This window comes from Diadema setosum, chromosome 14, assembly GCF_964275005.1.
Source record: "Diadema setosum chromosome 14, eeDiaSeto1, whole genome shotgun sequence".
In the NCBI taxonomy this organism is placed as follows: domain Eukaryota; kingdom Metazoa; phylum Echinodermata; class Echinoidea; order Diadematoida; family Diadematidae; genus Diadema; species Diadema setosum.
This window is the reverse complement of record NC_092698.1, coordinates 22,585,705-22,607,038: the sequence shown is the minus strand read 5'-3', so window position 1 is coordinate 22,607,038 and position 21,334 is coordinate 22,585,705. Positions and strand designations below refer to the sequence as shown.

Below are 21,334 nucleotides of genomic sequence, written 5' to 3'. Positions count from 1 at the left end.
CATAAACAATTCAGTGAGCTCATTGGGTTTTCTATGGCTCCTTTTCAAGGCAGCTCCTGTATGCAGTTTTGTTATAGGCGTCATTTCGTTTTTTTTTTGTTTTTTTTTTGTTTTTTTAATGACGATGTTGTGCGCAAGTCATTCAATAAACTCATGAAGACAGAATTTTCACATAATAGTTCATGGACATCTATCAGACGCTGGCATCAGATTTCTGATTCACTGGCATGGTAGTTATACCGATCCAAACCTTCGAAAGTCATATGTGGCCAAGAAAATCTAATGAGGCAAGTACTGTGATAAGAATAACATACAGTGCGGCATCAGGAAGTAAACGAAGACTACAAACACGGATCTATTATAACAAAAGTTGTACTTACAAGTTAAGTAGATTTCAGGTGGAAGTTGTATTCGTAGATTATATGCATAAGAGTCAGTGGTCCACACTACTGAATGCGGGGAAAAAAAGAAGACAGAAGTTGGGAAGTCAGGGAATGAGATTTGATTTCCAAGAAATATTTAATTCAGCCTTGTTCGGATTACATAAACAGCTAAGTGATAATTTATTACATTGCACTGTTTCCTATATCTGGTGCATGCTAAAGGGCATAATAAATGTGCAGAGGTGTATAATAGGGTAAAACATTGCGTAATTATGCAGAACAAAATGCAGTAGGCATGTCATTCGTAGGTATGACAGCTATACATAAGACAGATTGTCCATGTGAAGATGAATATTTTCCTTAAATTCAAACATGCAAACAACATTCGCGGATAATTATTATGCGAGAGTATTACACACACACACACACACACACACACACACACACACACACACACACACACACACACACACACACACACACACACACACACACACACAAAAGTGACACGTGTACACCAAACTGCAACAAGCCCTCCTTATGGAAATGATTTCATCACTTCACTTTGTATTTTTCTCGTTGTCCTGTGCATAAAAAATTAAGCAAATTACCAATGGCTCAATAATGTAGCAGGTATAAATAACCCCTCCTTCTCATGCCTTAATTATGGCTATATCCGGCCCTTTATCTCTGGAACAACAATATTGCAATATGAGGATATAGTTTCGCATCCCTATGCACTGTTGTTGCATTTCTCAGACAAACTGTTACTATTATAGCGAATATACATGCATATTATCACCAATATGTATGTATATTATTACCAATAAGAATAATTTGCAACTGTCTAGTGTTATTCTTCATGTATTGTGTATTAATGATCTATTCGTTTCAGAAGTATGGACATTATATTACAAAAGTTTGCTATGAGTTAGGATATCTCCTGAACCATCATCAAAATAAACCAAATTTGCCAAATAATTGGGTGGGGGAAGGTGGGAAATTATGATTTTACATCCCTGATTGATCCAACCACAAAATGACAAAACAAAACTCTATATGCCTCCTTTTATCCCACTCCTGTAGTTCCACATGTACGGTTAGGCTGTGTGTCACTCAACCACATTTTAATGCGAGTAAATATTTTGATACCTGCATTATAGTTGTGGATCCAAATTGGCTAACCATAACCTTCCCTTAGCTCAAGTAGATACCGCTGTATGCCTTGGTGATAAAATCTACTTTCGGCAGCATTCTGTTCGTCATCGTGACCTAGAGATATTAACGTATGATTATCTTAGGAAGTTGCATGCAACCTTTCTTCTCGATTCGATGTAATCAGGTAGAATAATTAGCAAAGGGAATGTACGAAATTGCTTTTATTGTTTCTGTTGGTAATGTATTGAATAATCTTGATGCCGAATATAAAGTGCTATTTTCAAGGATAGTTAATTTTGGCTTAGGGAGGTTAAGGCCCTGTCACACCTTTCCGGGCAAGCCTTGCGTGCGACTTGCGAAGAACAATACTACCCGGAGGTCCCCGCAAATGACCCGCACGCGACAGTTTATACCTATACCCGGAGTTGCTCAAGGCCATGACCTTTCCGGGTAAGCTACGCGGGCTTTTTGGGAGTAGGGATTTTCCAGCACGCAGGAGAACTTTCTGCGGGCGGACAAGGATGTTGGTGAGTTCCGTACTTGCGTTTTACTGCTATAGAGGCGTGCTATTTACCTGCTACTTGCGTGTATTCCGTGTGACTTGCGTGAGAGCTTTGAAACTGATCCATTTTCAGCTCGGGGACTGCGAAGTACCTGCGTTAAAGCTGCAAAGTACCTGCGTGGGAATTGCCTGCGAGGTGCTGCCGCTAAGGGCCTCCTACTGATGTTCTGCGTGTACCTCTGCGGGCAAACCCCAACGACTAACCCGGAACGAGTTTTGAGCATGCTCAAGGCCTTGTCACACCGTGTCTGGGGAAGCCTTGCGGGTTGACGTATATACTTGCGGGGAAAAAAAAAATGCGACCCGTACCTAGCGCGCATCTCACCTGTATAGTTGCCCGGAGGAATATTTTCATTATTACGTAAATCGTAGTGGCTCACTCTCTTCTCGAGACGTTCACATAAACTTTCTGGTAGAAAATTATAAAGCAGTTTGAAAAGAGAAAATCAGTAGGATAGAAACCAGGGGCCTGTTTCATAAAACTTGTGATCAGTGACAAGTTGTCATAGATGTGACAAGCTACTGAAATCCGTGCATCTAATTGGCTGAGAGCAAATTTGTCATAGAAATGTGGCAGTTGTCACTGATAACAAGTTTTATGAAACGGGCCCCAGGTTCAAGACCGGGGTTCAAGAGCCTCCAACAATATCCCAGAAGAAGGCGAAAACAGGTCCTTAATGTCGTTCTTGAAGAATCATTACAGGAACAGACGACACAGGTGACTGGCTCGCTGTCGGTTTATGTGTTGTTCCTAGGGTTGATGTATAAACCGTTGTCCTATAGATGATGTTTATAGTCAGTTGCAAAAACTTTAACCTTGATCTTTGGGTTTTGATGTCTGAGGTTAGCTGTTAATCCACGATCATCTGCTGGAGAGCCGCAAGGCCTACACTTTTTTGGGGGTAATTGTTGTTGTCGTTTCCATGTTCATCAAAGACGTGATTATCTTTTAGCAGACTTACTTCGTCGAATTTATAGGTAGGCGTGATTTTAAGATGAAACGCAGCTTGATGCTTAGGTCCGATTCAGTTGATAGAGCACGGATAGAGTATGTGAACTCAAAATAATTCAGAAAAGCAAAAGTTTGTGACTATAATAAAATCAGTGTTTGATTAAATTACTGCTTATTTAGAATTGGTTATGGTCATTTATGCATTGATTACAGTCTCGGCATCTTGTGCTCTCGCATGTTTCATCATTTTTATATAGTCATTGAAACATTGTACTAAACGCTAAGATTATGGAGCCTACATCTTACAAGCTTTTGCCTTTTAGTCACGTTCCTCATTGTACGCGTTATTAATATTTCCTAGGTTATACTTATCTCAAATTGACTGTCTTATGTTAAACTTACTTCTCACAATCAAACGGAATGTACAATTTGTATGAAAATGTGGAATATGGAATAATAATCGAATAAAAAAAAGAGTTTCTTTAAAATCGGAGGTATATAATCATATATATATATATATATATATATATATATATATATATTCATACATATAATTATGGGAAAGCTATGAAACTTTAACCTGTAATGTGTTTTGTCATTGAAAAAAAAAAGTGTGATAGCGCTTTTGATCACAATGAATGCAACTTTGAAAAGACTTGATGTAGTCGCCTCGCAACTTTCCCATTGGTTTTTACAATATAAACCATTATGTGCACTATTGTAGCACACCTCTCATTAGCACACATTATACCTCATTCTGTATTTTGCCATTGATTTTATAGCAAAGCCACCGTTGTCAAATTAATGCATTCTTACAGAAAACTTGATGTGAAGGATAATAATGATGTCTTATTTACTCAACTGTAATAGTGAAAATCAATCTACGTACGATATGTCGAGACGTGTAAAATTAGTCGAACTCAATTGCAAGCTGTTTGTACAAGCAAAGCGCTCTTATACATCTAGTTGAACTGCGATCGGAAGAATTAATGTTTTCAGTTTCAATATGAGAAAACACACACACACAATAACAATCAGGAAATCGAGCAAAGTATGAATAGGTTAAGCTGTGTTTGGCGTTCAGCTGTATTCGACATTAACATTTCCATAGGAGCGCCAAACTCTTCCCCATTGCTTCGGGATGTGTCCCCCCCCCCCCCCCCCCCCCCCCCATCTGGGAGGGGGCGGAGATGGATGCAATGACGGTCTGTCCACTTCTAAAATACAAACCACCCAGGTTTGTCACGTTCATTGTCGACGTACGGAGCAGTAGGCCTATAGATTGGCACATCGACAAACATTAAGCAAGGTGATGGCAGTAACTATAAGATAGGAAGAGGCTGCCAAGGAATATAGCTGGAATACCTAAAGTATAAACTGATTTTCAGTACCTGAAGCTTCTACTCACCTCATTCTTTTTTTTTTAATGCCTCTCCGTTGTGAGGATCGCTCTTCGCGATAAATTGGAAAGTTCCATTTTCATTTCATTTTGTTACTCTGTCAATGAAAACAAAGTAAATCTGAGAGATGGGAACGATGTGTTTCTCAAGGGCACAATGGCTCATGATTTGCTGTTCCGCAACTCTACTCATTATTGCAGAGACAGTTCGTGTTCGAGTTCACGACGGAGTCATCATTGGGAAAACTGTACAATTCTCCGAGAAACGACATATCAATGTCGATAAGCTGGTCGACGTGTTCCTGGTAAGTTCCAGTATATACTTTCCAACAATCTGCTTGATTGCATTATAAATGTCATACTGCTTATCATGAGTGATTTATTTGCTTCAATTCAATGCAATTCACTTCCATTGGGCTTTTTATTTCCGTCCAACAAAAAAGTAATACAAATACAAAGTGTACATTTAATATATCATATTGTAAATAATTTGTAAGCACTACGGATCATAAAGTGTAACACAAGATATATGAACAAATGAATAGAAATAACGCGTACTTTGCAATGGTGACAAAAGTGAAAATAGCATTGACAGCTGTGATAACTTTTACGTTGTCTAACTCTGCGTGTATCTTCCGGATGGAAAAAAAAAACCACTCACAATACAACAATAAAGCTAGGGATAATGATTTTTGCTATATACATGTAGTATTGCTACTTTGAATGTATTATTCCTCATTAGTGTCGTACTACATGCCTGCTAATATCATTACTTCTATCATTCTACTATCGTTATCATTGTTATATCAGCATCGTAATCAGATCAGACTTAATTTTGGTAAATATCATTACAATGACTATTAATTCTTCCTTGGTCACCATCAGCACATTGTTACGACCAAAATCACTCTGAGAATGATCGCACAAAAGAAACAATCAACTGATGTTCAGGCGGTTTATTAACAGTGATATTGTGGGTACAGACTGGTAATCGGTTTTCACATCAGTACAATAATGATCAATAGAAACAATTATAAATCGGTAATGGAGTCACTTACATATTTTGTTATCAAGTAATCCTTTGAAAATGTTCAGATACGATGTTTGATGCACCGATGAATGATCCTTGACGCACAGATGAATGATTCCTCCGCCGTAACTCCAAAGGCGCAGGTTACGATAGTCCACGGTATAGATCCGGGGTAAACTCCACGATATATGTCCACAGCGAAACGTGCAGAATCAAAACGTTATGACGACCACGTCCAGTTGCGTTGAATGATGATTCACTTTATAATGTCCAGCAAGGAATCCAGCCCATCACAGCTTTGCCGTAACAATGTCCGTTGACACTAAAATATGGAGTCTATCTCCAATGTAGGCAAATTAATTCTCTGCAGGCAAAATGTCTCCCAGGCCTTATCTCCACAAACACAGTTTGTATAGCAGGTCAGCAGGTAACACAGGACTGACTATAACAAGTCGCTTCAGAGCCAGAAGTGACGTAACTCTCAGAGCAGAGGTGTTGGGTACTCTGCCTACCTCAGAATTTCTCCGGCTTATATACTATCCATTCACCCCTTTCTAGTACATTCTGTAATTTTCTCCAACCTGGGGCCACATACCTGAACATACTAGCAAGTCCAAGTTCCAGGAATCCTGGATGACTCACTGCCTAACAATGTGCATAACATCATTGCCAAAATTAACTACCAATCACATTGGGCTACAGGGACAGTGCCTCACTCATCCAAATATGTAAGCGCTTCCCAGAATATTCTGGAATGGGTTAAATCATTCTAGATTGAGTGAGCTATAATGTATTTCCTGTCACATAGAAAATTCTCCACTGATCTGGTCAGCCTGTATGTACTATATCTATATCATATAGAATGTTCTCCATTATTCTGGTCCACCTGTGTACATACACATTAAAACAACCATGCAGACAGCCTTGATACATGTACATAACTACTTGTGTGTACATTTGTGACAACATGAATTTTACAGCTGTAATAATAATCTCATAATTTGTCTTTAATCATGTCATCTAATCATCGATGTCATCAGCTAATGAGGAATCTTTGTAATTATGTTCTCATTGTCAAGATCATCAAAACTTTTCTGGTCTTTATTGGCAGGATGTGTTTCTTTGAATAGTGGTTTGAACCCGAGGGCCGCCCATAACCAAAATAGAACAAACTTACAACAACAACAACAATAACAGCAACATACAAACAAACAAGTAAACAAACAACGATATAGTGTATCTTCCTATTTGTTCTGAACTATAATTGCATTACCATTTGTTGCTACGAAAGTATTTGTTTTGACTATCATTTACGCCGCCTGAAAAAAAAAAAATCATTGTATTTCACTTAATAGTACGTTTATCTCTTTGTACTCGTCAACACAAAGTGGAAATGAATTCAAATCAATCATTCTTTTTTTTTTTTCACGTGTGGAGGTGTGGAGGCCGGGGCTTCGCGGCCTCCCCGACCAGTCTATATGTCAGATTGTTCTACTAATGACACCTACTCCCTCCCTTCCCCTCCCCCTCCCTTTCAAAGGAAGGGGGTGGCAAAGGAATACAAGTACAGTCATTTAATTCAATACGTGCAGGTATGCGTGAGAATTATCTTTGCAATCGGACTATATTGGATCAGTAGCGTCCTACAAAAATAATTTTGATCTTTCCCATACACGTGCTCGTAAAAATGATGCAGTTGCTATAGTGACACGACATACTAACATGTTGCATAGGTTTGTTTGTTTGGTTGTTTTTTTTTTTTGTTTTTTTGTTTTGTTTTTTTACACGACACACATGACGCATAACGTCTATTATTGTTCGGCTCATTTTACACTTATGCGTATATATGGAGCCAAGTTAGGGTTGACACTGCTCGCCGATTATGGTCACCTACTATTGTCAAAATTATGTCATTATTTTCATCTTTATTGTCCAGAGACAGCGACCGATCAGAACAGGCGAAGTGATTTCCGTCACTTACAGAATTATCATGTTTTTCATTCTATATGGACTTGAAGGATTCCGTCCTGAATGTGACGCTGACGCTGAAAAAAACAAACAAACATCAACAACAAATGCATATACAAGCATACAAAGTAAGCAAACATGCCAAACCAGAAACAGAAACTAACAATTAAACGTATAGCTGCAAAGGAAACATTGCACGATGCTAGATGTATAGGATAAGCATTATCGAGGATTATGCATGTGGACTCGTTAAAGCTGAGTGAACCAGTAGTGGCAAAGGTGTTTGATTTCCCTAAACACATCATATAGTATAATTACACTCACAGTTATTTTGTGTGTTTTTGGTTGTTTTTTTTTTATACAAAGGGGGTGCCCTATGCTGACCCACCGGAGCGCTTCAGCCCACCAAGGCCCAAGACTCCTTGGACCGGTTACATAAACGCCACGGAATTCAAACCCGCGTGCATGCAGCCAGTGTACCACAACTTCCCCGTGGTGGATGAAGATTGTCTCTACCTCAATGTGTTTGTGCCCCACCCTAGAGTAAGACACTTGTTGTTATTTTGTTAATGTATATACCCCTAGGTCCTATAAGATCTAGTCTGTGTAAATGCATAAGAAGGACTGCATGGACAATCACAATGTGTGCAGAGTAGATCGTATTGAAGCAATCTCCGGCTAATTGAAATTTCTTTTGTTAATCGTGTTTATAGGCAAAGATATGTCTTTGCTTAGGCGGCACTTTCATATAGAAGGGCATGTCGAGTGATTTAAGGAAGTTTGATAGTTTCAATTTCAATTTACGCTCACGTATGGAAACCCACTGTATTTATATTAATAATTACTAGTGAGAGCGTTGTCTTCAAAGTCAATATATATGATAATATTCTTCAGTGATTATGTCGTCTTTCATTCAGTAGGGGCAGAACTGTAGCTTAACACCGCTAAATAACATTCGACTATTGCAGAGAACAATTACTTTTATATAGCAGTTTCATAATATCATACCTACACAACGTCATCACGTATATTTCTAATCTGCATCGCACAGCTCTCTAAACGAATAAACACAAACACACACAAACAACATCTTTCTAGTGCTTTTGTTTTTACAACCTCACTCATTTTATGTTAAATTTGATTAATTATTCATTGTATTCATTCTTGATTGTCTTTGCAATTATCACTGGTAGTATCACTGTTCTTATCAATGATATTATTACTATGATCCATACAGCCAAAACATGCCGCGGTGCTCGTATTTATTCACGGAGGAACATTTGTCACGGGTTCAGCCATGACATACATGTACTACGGGGTTCCCCTGGCTGCTGTTGGTGATGTCATAGTGGTAACGATTAACTACCGGGTGGGCATTTTCTCAAGATTCACGACAAGTAAGACTTATTATATCAATTCTTCAATGTTTCACCATTTTAAAGGACAAGTTCACCTTCATTAAAATAAGGATTAAGAGAATGCAGCAATATTAGTAGAACACATCAGTGAAAGTTTGAGGAAAATTGGACAATCGATGCAAAAGTTATGAATATTTAAAACTTTTGTGTTGGAACCGCTGGATGAGGAGACTACTAAGGCTCGTGATATGAGTACAACAGTATAAAGAAAATGTAAAGAAAATTCAACATATTTTCACTTTTTTCCTATTATAAAAGAACACTTGACTTGCCTCTTTCTAAATGCGATGGGAATAATAGTACCCATAACATATGTCAGTAACGAGTCAAGGGAATGTGTATTTTTTTCAAGAAATGAAATTTTGTGAAATTCTCTCTATATTTTTCTTATATTGTTGTACGCATGTGACATCATACACTGCAGTAGTCTTCTCATCCAGCGGTGACTGCACAAAAACTTCAAAAATTCATAACTTTTGAACGGATTGTCCGATTTTCCTCAAACTTTCAATGATGTGTTCTACTAATATTGCTACATTCTCTCAATCCTTATGTTAATGAAGGTGAACTTGTCCTTTAATTATCGTCGCATTCGTGAGAGAAAAAATATTTTTGTGTGCAATCACTGACGAAACAAATCTAACATCAGAGCTTATGGCATGTTGTTTAGCTTCATTATCGATTCTACTCCCATTGTTTCTATGTTACATCATGATCATGGGACCCATACACTACGCCTATATACAGAAATATTGTGTATTTCAGAAAGTTGTAAAATGCGCACAAGTTCTCTTTCTTTTTTAAGTCAACAGAATGTCAAATAAAATGCAAAGTCAAGTCATAAATGCACTATGTGCAGAGTACACAAAAGTATGTACTTGTATTAAAACTAAGGTGATATGGTGATATTCTGAAGGTTCATAATTCCGAAAATGAAATGCGGTTCGTCATTTCGAAGGTCCATTCGAAAGTGAAATAAGGTTCGTTATCCCAAAAATTCGTTTATCTGAAAATGAAGACTACGAACTTTATATCATGTTCTGATAAACAAACCTTTACGAAAATTATAGGTATTTACTGAAGATTTTCTTCACACCGGGAAATAAGTGATGAAAAATCAATTAGATTTCATTTAATTTTGCGTGTTACTAAATTCAAACGAACGCATAAATGCTAACCATTTTTAATTTTGATCTAATACGTGATAGCGCACGTTTTGCATACTTTGGGTTCTTTCTTGAACTTTTCTGTTTCTTCTGGATATTTGACATTTACCTATAATCGCAGTTCATTAAACTATCATGAGCATGAATGCAAAACCTATCTGTCATTGTTCTACAATCTACCCTGTAATTTGTAAGGATGATTTCATCGCTCATTTTTGTTAACAGGAAATAAATTATCTTTTCTCATTATCGTCGTTCCTACAGGGGACAAGGAAGCTCCGGGAAATGTTGGCATGATTGATCAAGTGGTTGCGCTCTCTTGGATTTTCTACAACATTCGAGGTATATATATCCACGTTATCGGTGTGAAACGTTACGAACAAACGCTTGATGGCCTATATGGGGGGGGGGGGGCGTGGTATAGTAGATAATGACTTTGAGTCAGAGCTCCAGTGCTTACGTCTTTGGGCAAGATGTTCATACCCAACATGTACCTCTCGACGCAGGAGTATAGATATGGTTGCCTGGCAACGCTAGGGTAATAATAATGGCAGGGCCCTCTGGTGGAGCAGCGTCAGCACTGAAGAGGCTACACTGGATCAGGGAGGTGAGACGGTTCGTCTCACCTCCCTGCCTGGGGATAAAGAAGACCATATAATGATGATGATTATGTTGATAATGATAATGATAATAAAAATAATCATTATTATTATCATGAATATTATCATCGTCGTTATCATTATTATAACAAGTAACTATTAAAACCAGCCAAATATTTGTAGTTTCAAGTGAACTTTAATTGACTCTGACAAGGTACACGAAATCATGCCAGCATTAATGTTTCAAGAAGTGTGTAATGTATTATAATATCTCGGGACGCACTCAAGCGAAGAAACAGGCCAGCATTTACAGGCATGTCTTTTAGTTAGTTTCCTTATATTTCACAGTTCTATTCATTATGAACTTGACAGCTCTCATTTCGTCATTTGTATAATGCATCTCTTGTATTATTTACCTATAAAGGCGTCATTACATCTACGCTAGGAATATTGTTATGTGAGAAATAAATTAGATTCAAATTTCGAGAAATGTTTTATCAAGATTATGAATTTTATTACTTTGGTTTCACACCAGATCGTACCAAATCAGCACAGACTCATGGGCTTATTCGTATTTCACCTTCGCATATAGCCTTTCTAGTCATGTACCATGTAATTGATGTGGACAATGTGTCACCACCCAAATTTCCAGTGCAGTAACATAATTTAGATCGTTCTTTTCATTTGTTAACATTTATTTTCTTGGAGAATATATTCACGTCAACGAAAGAATCCGAATAGCAGTTAAAAAAAAAAAAGCATCAGGAAATTGAGAAGAATATTAACATCCGCTGATGTCAGTTATTAAGACCGCGCATCCCGAGAATTCCTCAAAATAGCCATGTTTATCACGAAAGCACGCGTGAGTGTTCTACGCGATGATATCCACACTCTATACCTTATTTGTTGGGTTACGCCATTTCCTGACCCACTTCATCTGACACACTCTTTCTGACACACTTTTTTTGCCATTCATTTTGTACACGGGGCAGTTTTCATGAGACGGCCTCTGTTATTGGCTACTGTGGTAATGAATATTCAACAGCCTTACGATTTTTTTTTTCTTTCATAATGAGTCACTCGGTCTGATTCTGTGTCTGTGATTGGCTTAGCTATTGAATATCCAGAAGCGGATCTAGAGGGGGGTGGAGGGGGGGGTCCCCCCCCCTCAAAAAAAAAAAAAAAAACAATCCGGGACCATTTTTTTTTTATCTTATCTTTTTTTTTTTTAACTTGTAATTTTATTTTTTTTTTTTATTTATGGCAATGACCTCTATACCAAAAATAGTGGTGTTTTAGATGCAAGAAAACGCCATTTTCACACACAGATTTTCAAAAATTCTCCCTACTGTGGGAGGGGGGACACCCCCCTCCCACACCCTCCCCCCCCCCTCCCCCTCGCTCGCTCCGCTCGCTCGGGCTCGGTCGCTACGCTCCCTCGCATACCGCCCCAACCCCCTCCATTATAAAAAGCTAGATCCGCCCCTGATATCTATTGGTTAGGCATTTCCTGTGTAAACCAGGGCAATGGCAACGCTTTTTGTTTCTTCGTTTGTCTGGTATTATTGTGTTTTGTTTTCAACAAGTCATGCTGATGCCATAGAAATTATGTCTAGTACTTAGCGTTATATTAACACTTTCGTCAATGTTTGATATATAGGCACATTATGCAGTCTATGCTTTAAAAACCATGACAACAGACATTCAATCGAGACTTGTCAAGACTGCATTGCTATTCTTACCAATAACAGCCCAGATGTGTTAGTGATAGTATTAATGATTAGTAATAGAAGTAGAAGTAGCTGCACAGTAGTATAGAAGTAGTAGTAGTATTAGTAGTAGTAGTAGTAGTAGTAATAGTAGTAGTAGTAGTAGTAGTAGTAGTAGTAGTAGTAGTAGTAGTAGTAGTAGTAGTAGTAGTAGTAATAGTAGTAGTAATAGTAGTATAGTAGCAATAATAGTAGGCCTAGTTGTGGTAGTGGTGATGGTGGTGGCAGTAGTAGTAGAGTAGTGGTGGTAGTGGTATTAGTTTTAGTTGTAGTAGTGGTAGTAATAGTAGTAGGCCATGTAGTATAGTAGCAATAGTATCATAGTAGTAGATGTAGTATCAAAGATGATGATTTAAAAAAGGATTATAAGACGGAACTTTGTAGAAGGGGAGGGAGGGGGACGAGTCGGTGATATTTCAATTCAATTCAATTCCAAGGTTTTATTTTCACTTCTTTCATCAGAATGTACAAAAGAAAGATATCAAGGTAATACATTTTGCCTTAATTCCTTCTCTGCTTTATACTTATTTTTATCTTATTTCATTGATCATTATCATTATCATTATCATCATCTTTATTACTTTATTATCATTGTTCTTTTTTTTTCTTCTGTTGAAGCGTTTGGTGGAGACCCTGGTCGTATCACGGTGTTCGGACAGAGCGCTGGCTCGGGAAGTGTAGATTTCCTCATGTTGTCCAAATTGAGCCGGGGTTTCTTCACTCAGGCCATCATGCAGGTTGGTGCATAGTTACTTATAATGTAGGCCCCTATCATAATTGGTCCTGTTACCTCTTTATTCTCCAGTGCGCAATACCCCTTTTTCAGTGTCAGGACTCCAGCTCTTTCTATAGAGATGTATCTCTTGATTTGCCATCCCGTGAAACGTATTTGATATGATGAACGTGGTCTATAATTCAGCATTGTGCGTGCCGTGGAATGATTGCAGCCCGTCTGACAGTCGGCTGGAAAATTCCCTAAAGATAGGATGTCGACAGAGAGAACAGAAGGTAGGATCCTACATGTAGGCCTACCATTTTTATTCCCTTGACCCCCCCCCCCTTCAAAAATAGATAGATAGATAGATAGTTAGATAAATACATAATACATACATACATACATACATACACACACACACATACATACATACATACATACATACATACATACATACATACATACATACATAAATGGATAAATAGACAGACAAACAGGCAGGCAGATACTTAGGTAGATAGACAGATAAAAGTGAAGAAAGGGATGTATAAAGAGTATGGCGGGAAACATCAATTACGATTGAATGAGCACATATTATAGGTGTCATTGTATAAGTTCAAGTTCAAGTTTATTTTCATATTTCCACTTACTCAGTGATGGGATTACAAAATGATTGACAATAAAACAAGAATACAAAATATAAACAACCATATCTTTTGATTGGAGAAAAAAAAATGTATATGGTCATATCACCCGAGGATGTCACAAGTAAATGTCAGATATAATAATGACGGGGCCTACATAAAAGCAATGACGCTTGTAAAAACTGTAGGTTCCCGAATTCATAGGCATGAAATTATACGGAGAACAGATATGTTTATCTTGACCAACTAAAATCATACCAGTGCAAAAATCAATATAAAGAATGAAATAATGAACCACATGAATATCACTCAAACCAGACTGTACAGATCTCGCCGTGTTTGAAAAAGAATGCAATAGGTTTAATATAACAGTACCGTTAAATAACTTGGTGCTGCGGACAAAAAAAAAAGACTTGGAGTATATATATACATATATATATATATATATATATATATATATATATATATATAAGTTTTTTAAAGCCTGGTAGAGTGTATCCACTAAGTAATAGCTGTTGTAATTTACGTTTGAAGGTGAATGGGGATAAGGAAGAAGTAATATCTTGAGGAAGGTCATTCCAGTATCTTGGTCCATTAAACATAATTGTTTTCTTTGCAAAAAATAGTGCGAGTGCGGGGAAGGTGATAGGCGTCACTCTGACGAGTGGGATAACAGTGAATAGAGCGATTTCTTTTGAACAAGTGGATAAAAACAGATGGCAATTCATTAGTTGTCAGTTTATACATAAAAACCCCGAGATTATAATAAAATATGTCTGGAATTTTCAGAATTCTGTTTTGGTGAAAAAAAGCAGTTGGTATGAGCAAAATATCCTGCATGGTTTATGATTCTTATTGCACGCTTTTGAGTACGAAGAAGGGAATCTAATAATAAATAAATTGCATTTCCCCACGCCAAAATTCCATAATTAAAGTGTGAAGATATAAGAAGAAGAATGCTCTGCAAAATATAAACGGGAAAAAATGTTTGAGCTTATTTAAAATTCCGATATTTCTTGACAAAATTTTACTTACAAAATTGATACGAGTTTTCCAGGATTATTCTCGGTCAATTCAAAGCCCTAAAAACTTTATGTTATTAACTTGCGTCAAACATGTATCATTTATTTTGACCTCATGTGGGACAACATTCAAAGAATTACTGAATACCATATAATGAGTTTTTTCTATATTCAGGGACAATTTGTTCGCATAAATCCAGGATTGCACAGACCTAAGCTCAGTATTCATCATGTTAATTAATGTATTAGGGTCTCGATGTGAACAAAGCAAACTTGTGTCATCAGCAAAACAAATGAGTGATAAAATTTGCGATGATTTTTGAAGATTGTTTATGTATAAGATAAATAAAAGTGTGCCTAAGAGGGAGCCCTGTGGGACTCCACATGAAATAGGTTTTAACTGCGAATCATATTCTAAGTAGCCGTTAATGTTAACAAATTGCTTTCTATCTGTTAAATAACTCTTAAACCATTCTAAAGGCATCCCGCGGATTCCATAATGACACAGTTTATAAAATAAAATTTCATGATCTATCGTATCGAAAGCTCTAGAAAAATCAAGAATAAGTATAAGCATGAGGTTTGCTCGGAAGAGGGCGGGATCGTCGATATTGTAAAGGTGGGATGGAAGAGGGTAAGAAAAGGGTACGTGCATTTACTTGTCATCTCCGCGAATTAGCTCAGTCACGCTATGGTTGCCTATCAAAGTTTGGCAAAGTGCCCTGACATGTCTGATCATAGGTAGTATATTATTATATGCGGCCGATCAGGAAGATTTTTCTGTGGGACCAGTGTAATCCTGTGAAAAGGGCCTGTACTCACGTGATGTTTGAGTCAATCTTGTGATCTTTTCTTTAGAAACTGTCACTATGGAAACTCTCTGAGGTATCATGGCCTTTATTTCATCGGTATGATTGCCTTGTGGGAATGACAACTGCTCAAAACTGGCAAAGCACACGTTTTCTACAGCATCATGATTCAGAAGTCGGTAGCACGCGTGTCATCGAGTTTCAGAACAAACGATGCAGGCCTATACTACGTAATGAACTCACAATGCGCTGATTGGTCCGATATTGAATGCCAATTTGCCTCATTTTCCTTTAGCATGCTGATGCCATTCGAACTGAACATTTCTGACTTGATTTACCGTGGGAACGCTATTGGAACTTCGGGTACATTTTGTTGTCGTTGTTGTTAATTGTTGGGGTTTTTGTGCTAGGTAATTCATTATGTTAAGGTTCGGGCCATACTTGCTGAGATAAAGCAATATCCTGAGTATCACACAAGATGAAAGTCGATTAATTCTCAAATATGTAGTTATTGATGGTAATGATTATAAACCAAAACGCTTTACAATTAACAGCCCAAGCTAGAATTAATTGTCTTGGTTCAGAAGACAAGAGCTGCAAATGATATTTTTCGAACTTGAAACTGTGGGTCGATTATGTTGATATTGAGAACTACAGCACAAAACAATTAGGCCTACCACACAGAAAGTTGATCTTGAATTCTCGATGACATTTTCATCAGGGCGTTTGCAAATCTGGGCGTTTGTAAATCTAAGGGCCTCAGGGCCACTTTTTACAGAATGATATTCCATGCGTGATTCGGATATTACTGTTTGATACTTGCTTTAATTAAACAGAGCGGAAATGGCTTCTCACGTTGGGCCTTCGAAGATACTCCAGCTCACAGAGACCAAAACAGGGCCTTCACACTGGGAAGCGCACTGGGATGTCCAACGACCAATACATCGGCCCTAGTGTCCTGCTTGAGAAGAACTGGCTCACGGCAACTTCTGCGAACAGCGGCACAAGTGAATTTTCATCATGTTTTCTCAAATTCAATTCAATTCAATTCAATTCAATGTGGTTTATTGTGCAAATATGAAATAACAATCCAGCAGCTCGAAGGCTGATACGGTTGCTTTACATAAGACTCATAAAAATGAAATTAGAATAACATTAATAGTATAAGCATACGTGAAAATAATTAGAAAAAATATTATACACATCAGACCTGAGCATCAAACAATAGAATAGTTTAGAGTATTGCACAACAGGAAAGGAGATTTGTACGTGTAAAAAAAAGAACGAATATGGCAAGATGGAGAACAACGTGCAAGGAAGTAATGTAGAAGTGGGTAAATAATTTCAGTGCCCAAAAGCATGAAAACTAAAAGTAAAGAATATGATATCGACACAACATCAAGCGGAAATACATATGAGTTATCATACTAAGTCCGTAAATCATTAAAAAAAGGAGGATAGGAAAGGGAAATAAATTCAAATAGTGAAAAAAAGGAGACGGAATTTTGAAATAAAATTGCTGGGAAAACCAAAAATTATTGCCGGTTGAATTATATAGATTTCAATACCATTCAAAACTTTAAAAAAAAATAATAATAAACAAGAGATAAGGGAAAATAATGTGTTTTTTACATTAAAGGTAATTCGCACGGTTAATGAGATGACACAACAGATGACCAGACGTGAAAAAAGTAGAGCATGTTGAAAGCACGTCCATGCAGCTGCTGAACAGTGCCCTCTTTTTTTTCCTTTTTTTGTTGTTGTTGAAATAATTATGTGAGATCATTTGAGATATGGTAGACATTGGCACACATGACAAACTAGATTGTTAGTATTGTTTATTGTTGTTATCATTGTATTGTAGTAACGAAATGGGGAAAATTGTCATAAAACCTACAAAATACAACATTGTATGAAAAATTTCAAAATAAAGTTATGTGAAAGAGTTTAAAATTATTGAGGAAAAATGTAAAGAATCATATTCTATTCTCTCTCTTTATCTACCTCCTCCTCCTCCTTTCTTTCTCGTTCATGATTGTCTTATCTAACATAATCCCCTACCTATATACATGTCTGGCATAAAGGCGAAATTAACTGCGCCAAACATTGTGTTTTTTCGGGAATCATTCGAGATCGGAGCAATAATGTTCAGTCACTTATTTTACATTCACGTATACGTAATCACGTTAAACATATTCCCTTCTCTTCACAATCTCTCTTTCTCTTTTTAAACACACACACACACAAAAATCAACCTCGACTACAAAACAGATTTATCGCAGGTACCCGGTTTTCGTGGACGGATACTTCTTGGACGACACACCGACAAACCTCTACGAGCAAGGCGAGTTTAAGCGATGTCCGCTAATGGCGGGTTATATGAAAGATGAGGGCACGACAGAGTTGATGTGGTCCTTCCCTGCTCGTCGCGGCACTCCATACCGACCGCGAGTGGGCGCCTCATTTTTCCGCAACACCGTATCGCGGGGACTCGCCCAAAGAGGTTACTCTGGTGACGAGTTTCGCTCGCTTACCCTGGAGATTTATGCCAACTGGTCCTCTGCCAATTATTACCGGACGGACTTTTTCCAGAATACGGTTGATTTTCTCACCGATGTCGACTATGCCTGCACCACAGAAAAGGTTCTTAGAGCCCACGCCGATTATGGCCACGGCACCCTCTTCAAGTACATATTCACCCATCCATCTTCAAAGTAAGCAGCGTTTTTTTTTTTTTTTCAATCTACAGTTGAACCTCTATTATCCGGCCTCCCTTTATCCGGATCTCTCTATTATCCGGACGCAATCTCGCCATGATTTTTTTATCTTTTTTTTAATAATTACGGGAGGAAAGGGGGATTCTCAACTCCTTGAGAACTCCTACACAAACACACATGAATTACATATACTTGATACATTTCTTAATAATTATTTAGGTAAGTCATCCCAAGAATTTATAAAAGAAAATGATTTCATTCTTGCAAACACGAACCTCTATTTTGGGGTCTGTTACTGAGTGTAACAATGAAAAGGTTGCAGTATACACATTACTACATGTGGTACTACCATGGAGCTACTTCTTAGCTCCATGGTACTACAATGGGCTACATCAGTACATGTGTATGTATATGTACATGTATAAAGCATTGAGTCTCCCGTATCCGGCCAAATCCCTTATCCGGATGAGCCCCGGTCCCGACTTGTCCGGATACGAGAGGTTCAACTGTACTTAATAAAGTATCTGCCAGTACGATACATTCTTATTCGCTCGTCCTAACATAATCTGTATCTTGGCTCATACGGCGCGTGAGTTATTGATTGGCTAATCGAAGAGCACATGTACGAGAGACCACGTTTCCACCATTGCCAGTTTGTGGTAAGTATAATATTACAGACTTGAGAGACGACGTCTGATTGGCAAATCTATGGTAGGCTCGAGAGACCACGTTTGATTGGCTATTTGTAGTAAGTAGGCTTGAGATTGCCACTTTTGATTGGTTATCTCTGACAAACTGACTTTTGATTGACTTGTCTGAGAGAGGTTATGTAAGCAGGGACAACGTCTGTTCAAGGAGGTAAGATTAGATATGTTTTCAGAACCACGACACTGCAAGAGCAATCTGCTTAACTCCCTCTGATGTTCTTTAAAAAAAGTCGTTCAAAAAACACAAACTACTGAACTTTTGAAAAGGTATAAAAAGTGAATGTAAAATCAGCTCAAGTCACATTGCATTATTATGATGATAAAACACAATGATGACATTAATACTGCGTAGGACAGTAATAACACTATAATTTCTATATATATTTTCCACTCACGATGACAAATGATTCCTGACCCGTTGTTGAAGTTTAAAGGGATACTATAGAATTGGTTGAGATGAGGATTTAGCTTTTAAACTTCTTCTGTTTTTGCGAGATACTTAGAAACCACTTTATCAAATGTTAAAGAGCATACAACCCAGCTGTATAAATGGGTACCTGGCAACGCTGGGGTAATAATAAGAGCAGGGCCCTCTGGTAGAACAGTGGCAACACGAAGAGGCTACCCTGGGTAAATAAGATATTGTTATTATTATTATTGTTATTATTATTATTATTATTATTATTATTACAATTCGAAGAGGAATTCAAAGTTTGATGAAAGTCGGTTTTGAAATGGCTGAGATGTGCAAAAACAGAAGTAAAACAAAGCGATCCTATAATAAAAGGGGTCCCACCTTTTACTAAAATAGCCTTGTTTTGCATAATAAATTTCAAAACCAATTTTCATCAAATAAACTTAAATTCCTCTTATGATTATATGCTCGTTCATACTGATATTACTCATTATCTAATATATATATATATATATATATATATATATATGTATATTTATATATCACAAAAAAGTTGGAAACCTGAAGCCAATCTAAACCGAGACTATACCATCCTTTTAAACTAAGTCACGATACACTTCCGTTTTCGCAGGAGTGTCTACCAGTACCGGGACATCTTGCCGTCGACGCCCTGGTTGAAAGCTGGCCACGGCGAGGATCTCATCTACGTCTTCGGAATGCCATTCATCGACGAACTCTACCACGTTCGAGGTCACAACGTGACGGAGGAGGAAAAGGCGCTTTCGGTGAAGATCATGAAGGCGTGGACCAACTTTGCCAAGTCGGGGTTAGTCATTGCTCCACTGCTTGAAATGCACCGAGATGGGAGAGGGGGATACAAGTCTCTTGAAAGACGAGCATTCAACGTCGATTGGTTCCCCTTTCAGTACATTATTTCACTCTTTGTTTGATAGGTTATTGATCACATAACTCTTTGTTTGATAGGTTATTGATCTCATAACTCTTTGTTTGATAGGTTATTGATCACATAATTCTTTGTTTGATAGGTTATTGATCACATAACTCTTTGTTTGATAGGTTATTGATCACATAATTCTTTGTTTGATAGGTTATTGATCACATAATTCTTTGTTTGATAGGTTATTGATCACATAATTCTTTGTTTGATAGGTTATTGATCACATAATCACGTGTATATGCTGTGCTCTTGCATTAACCCTTTCTATGTCAGTGAGTCAAATGCGCACAAAATTCACACACAAACCTAAATGGACAGGAAAGTATATAATGCGGCACACAGAGGGTTAAAGGTTTTGAAGAAGATGGTATCCACGTCAGTTAGAATCACTGGTCTTCCTTGGCCTTAAGATTCCTCATTTGAAAATCATATTTCGAAAAAAGTTGCAGTCTTTTATTGTCCTGTCTTGGTTCTTGGAGTAACGGGTGTCTAAGACCGGAGTTCTGTGATTACTTATCAAAACCAAGCTCTAAATTTAGAGTAGATGCTTAATTGAATTCAACTGCAGAATAGGGGGAAAGCAATCTGCTCCATTATTGGCTAAAATCTTAAGAGTATAATGCCACTACGTATATGGCTGAAATAGACAATATAGTTATTTCATTGTATCAGATCTCTCCATACTGAGTTTCCAGTGAATTGAGAGAGAATAATCGTATTGTTTTTAATAACTCTTGCTTTAATCCCGCAGACATCCGGGGAAGTCTTGCAGGGGTGGGGTTACACCCACCGACGGGACAGATGCCTGGCCTTTATATGACGTCACTGAATTGCGGCACAAGGACCTCTCATTGGAGTTTGGCCAAGGCAGTTCAGCTAGAACAGAAGAATGCTTTTTCATCAACTCATATCTCCCTTCGCTATTGGAAACAAATGTATGATT

The 21,334-nt window shown here is 37.7% G+C and overlaps 1 protein-coding gene across 1 annotated transcript; it reads left to right on the top strand.

The window, feature by feature from the left end:
* Nucleotides 1-678: 678 nt before the first annotated feature.
* On the top strand, nt 679-21,332 carry LOC140238212 (cholinesterase-like). Its single transcript, XM_072318149.1, has 11 exons — nt 679-691; nt 1,814-1,936; nt 4,674-4,759; nt 7,819-7,995; nt 8,690-8,849; nt 10,301-10,378; nt 13,023-13,141; nt 16,431-16,601; nt 17,866-18,308; nt 20,065-20,259; nt 21,143-21,332. The coding sequence occupies exons 1-11, from the start codon at nt 679-681 to the stop codon at nt 21,330-21,332; spliced, it is 1,755 nt and encodes a 584-aa protein (XP_072174250.1).
* The last annotated feature ends 2 nt before the right edge of the window (nt 21,333-21,334 follow it).

What these genes read in the sequence shown, in the direction of transcription:
- LOC140238212 (XM_072318149.1), top strand. An exon ending in GAGGTCCCCGCAAATGACCC is followed by an intron (nt 1,937 to 4,673) that starts GCACGCGACAGT and finishes TTCGTGTTCGAG; the next exon opens with TTCACGACGGAGTCATCATT. An exon ending in TTCTGCGAACAGCGGCACAA is followed by an intron (nt 16,602 to 17,865) that starts GTGAATTTTCAT and finishes ACTACAAAACAG; the next exon opens with ATTTATCGCAGGTACCCGGT.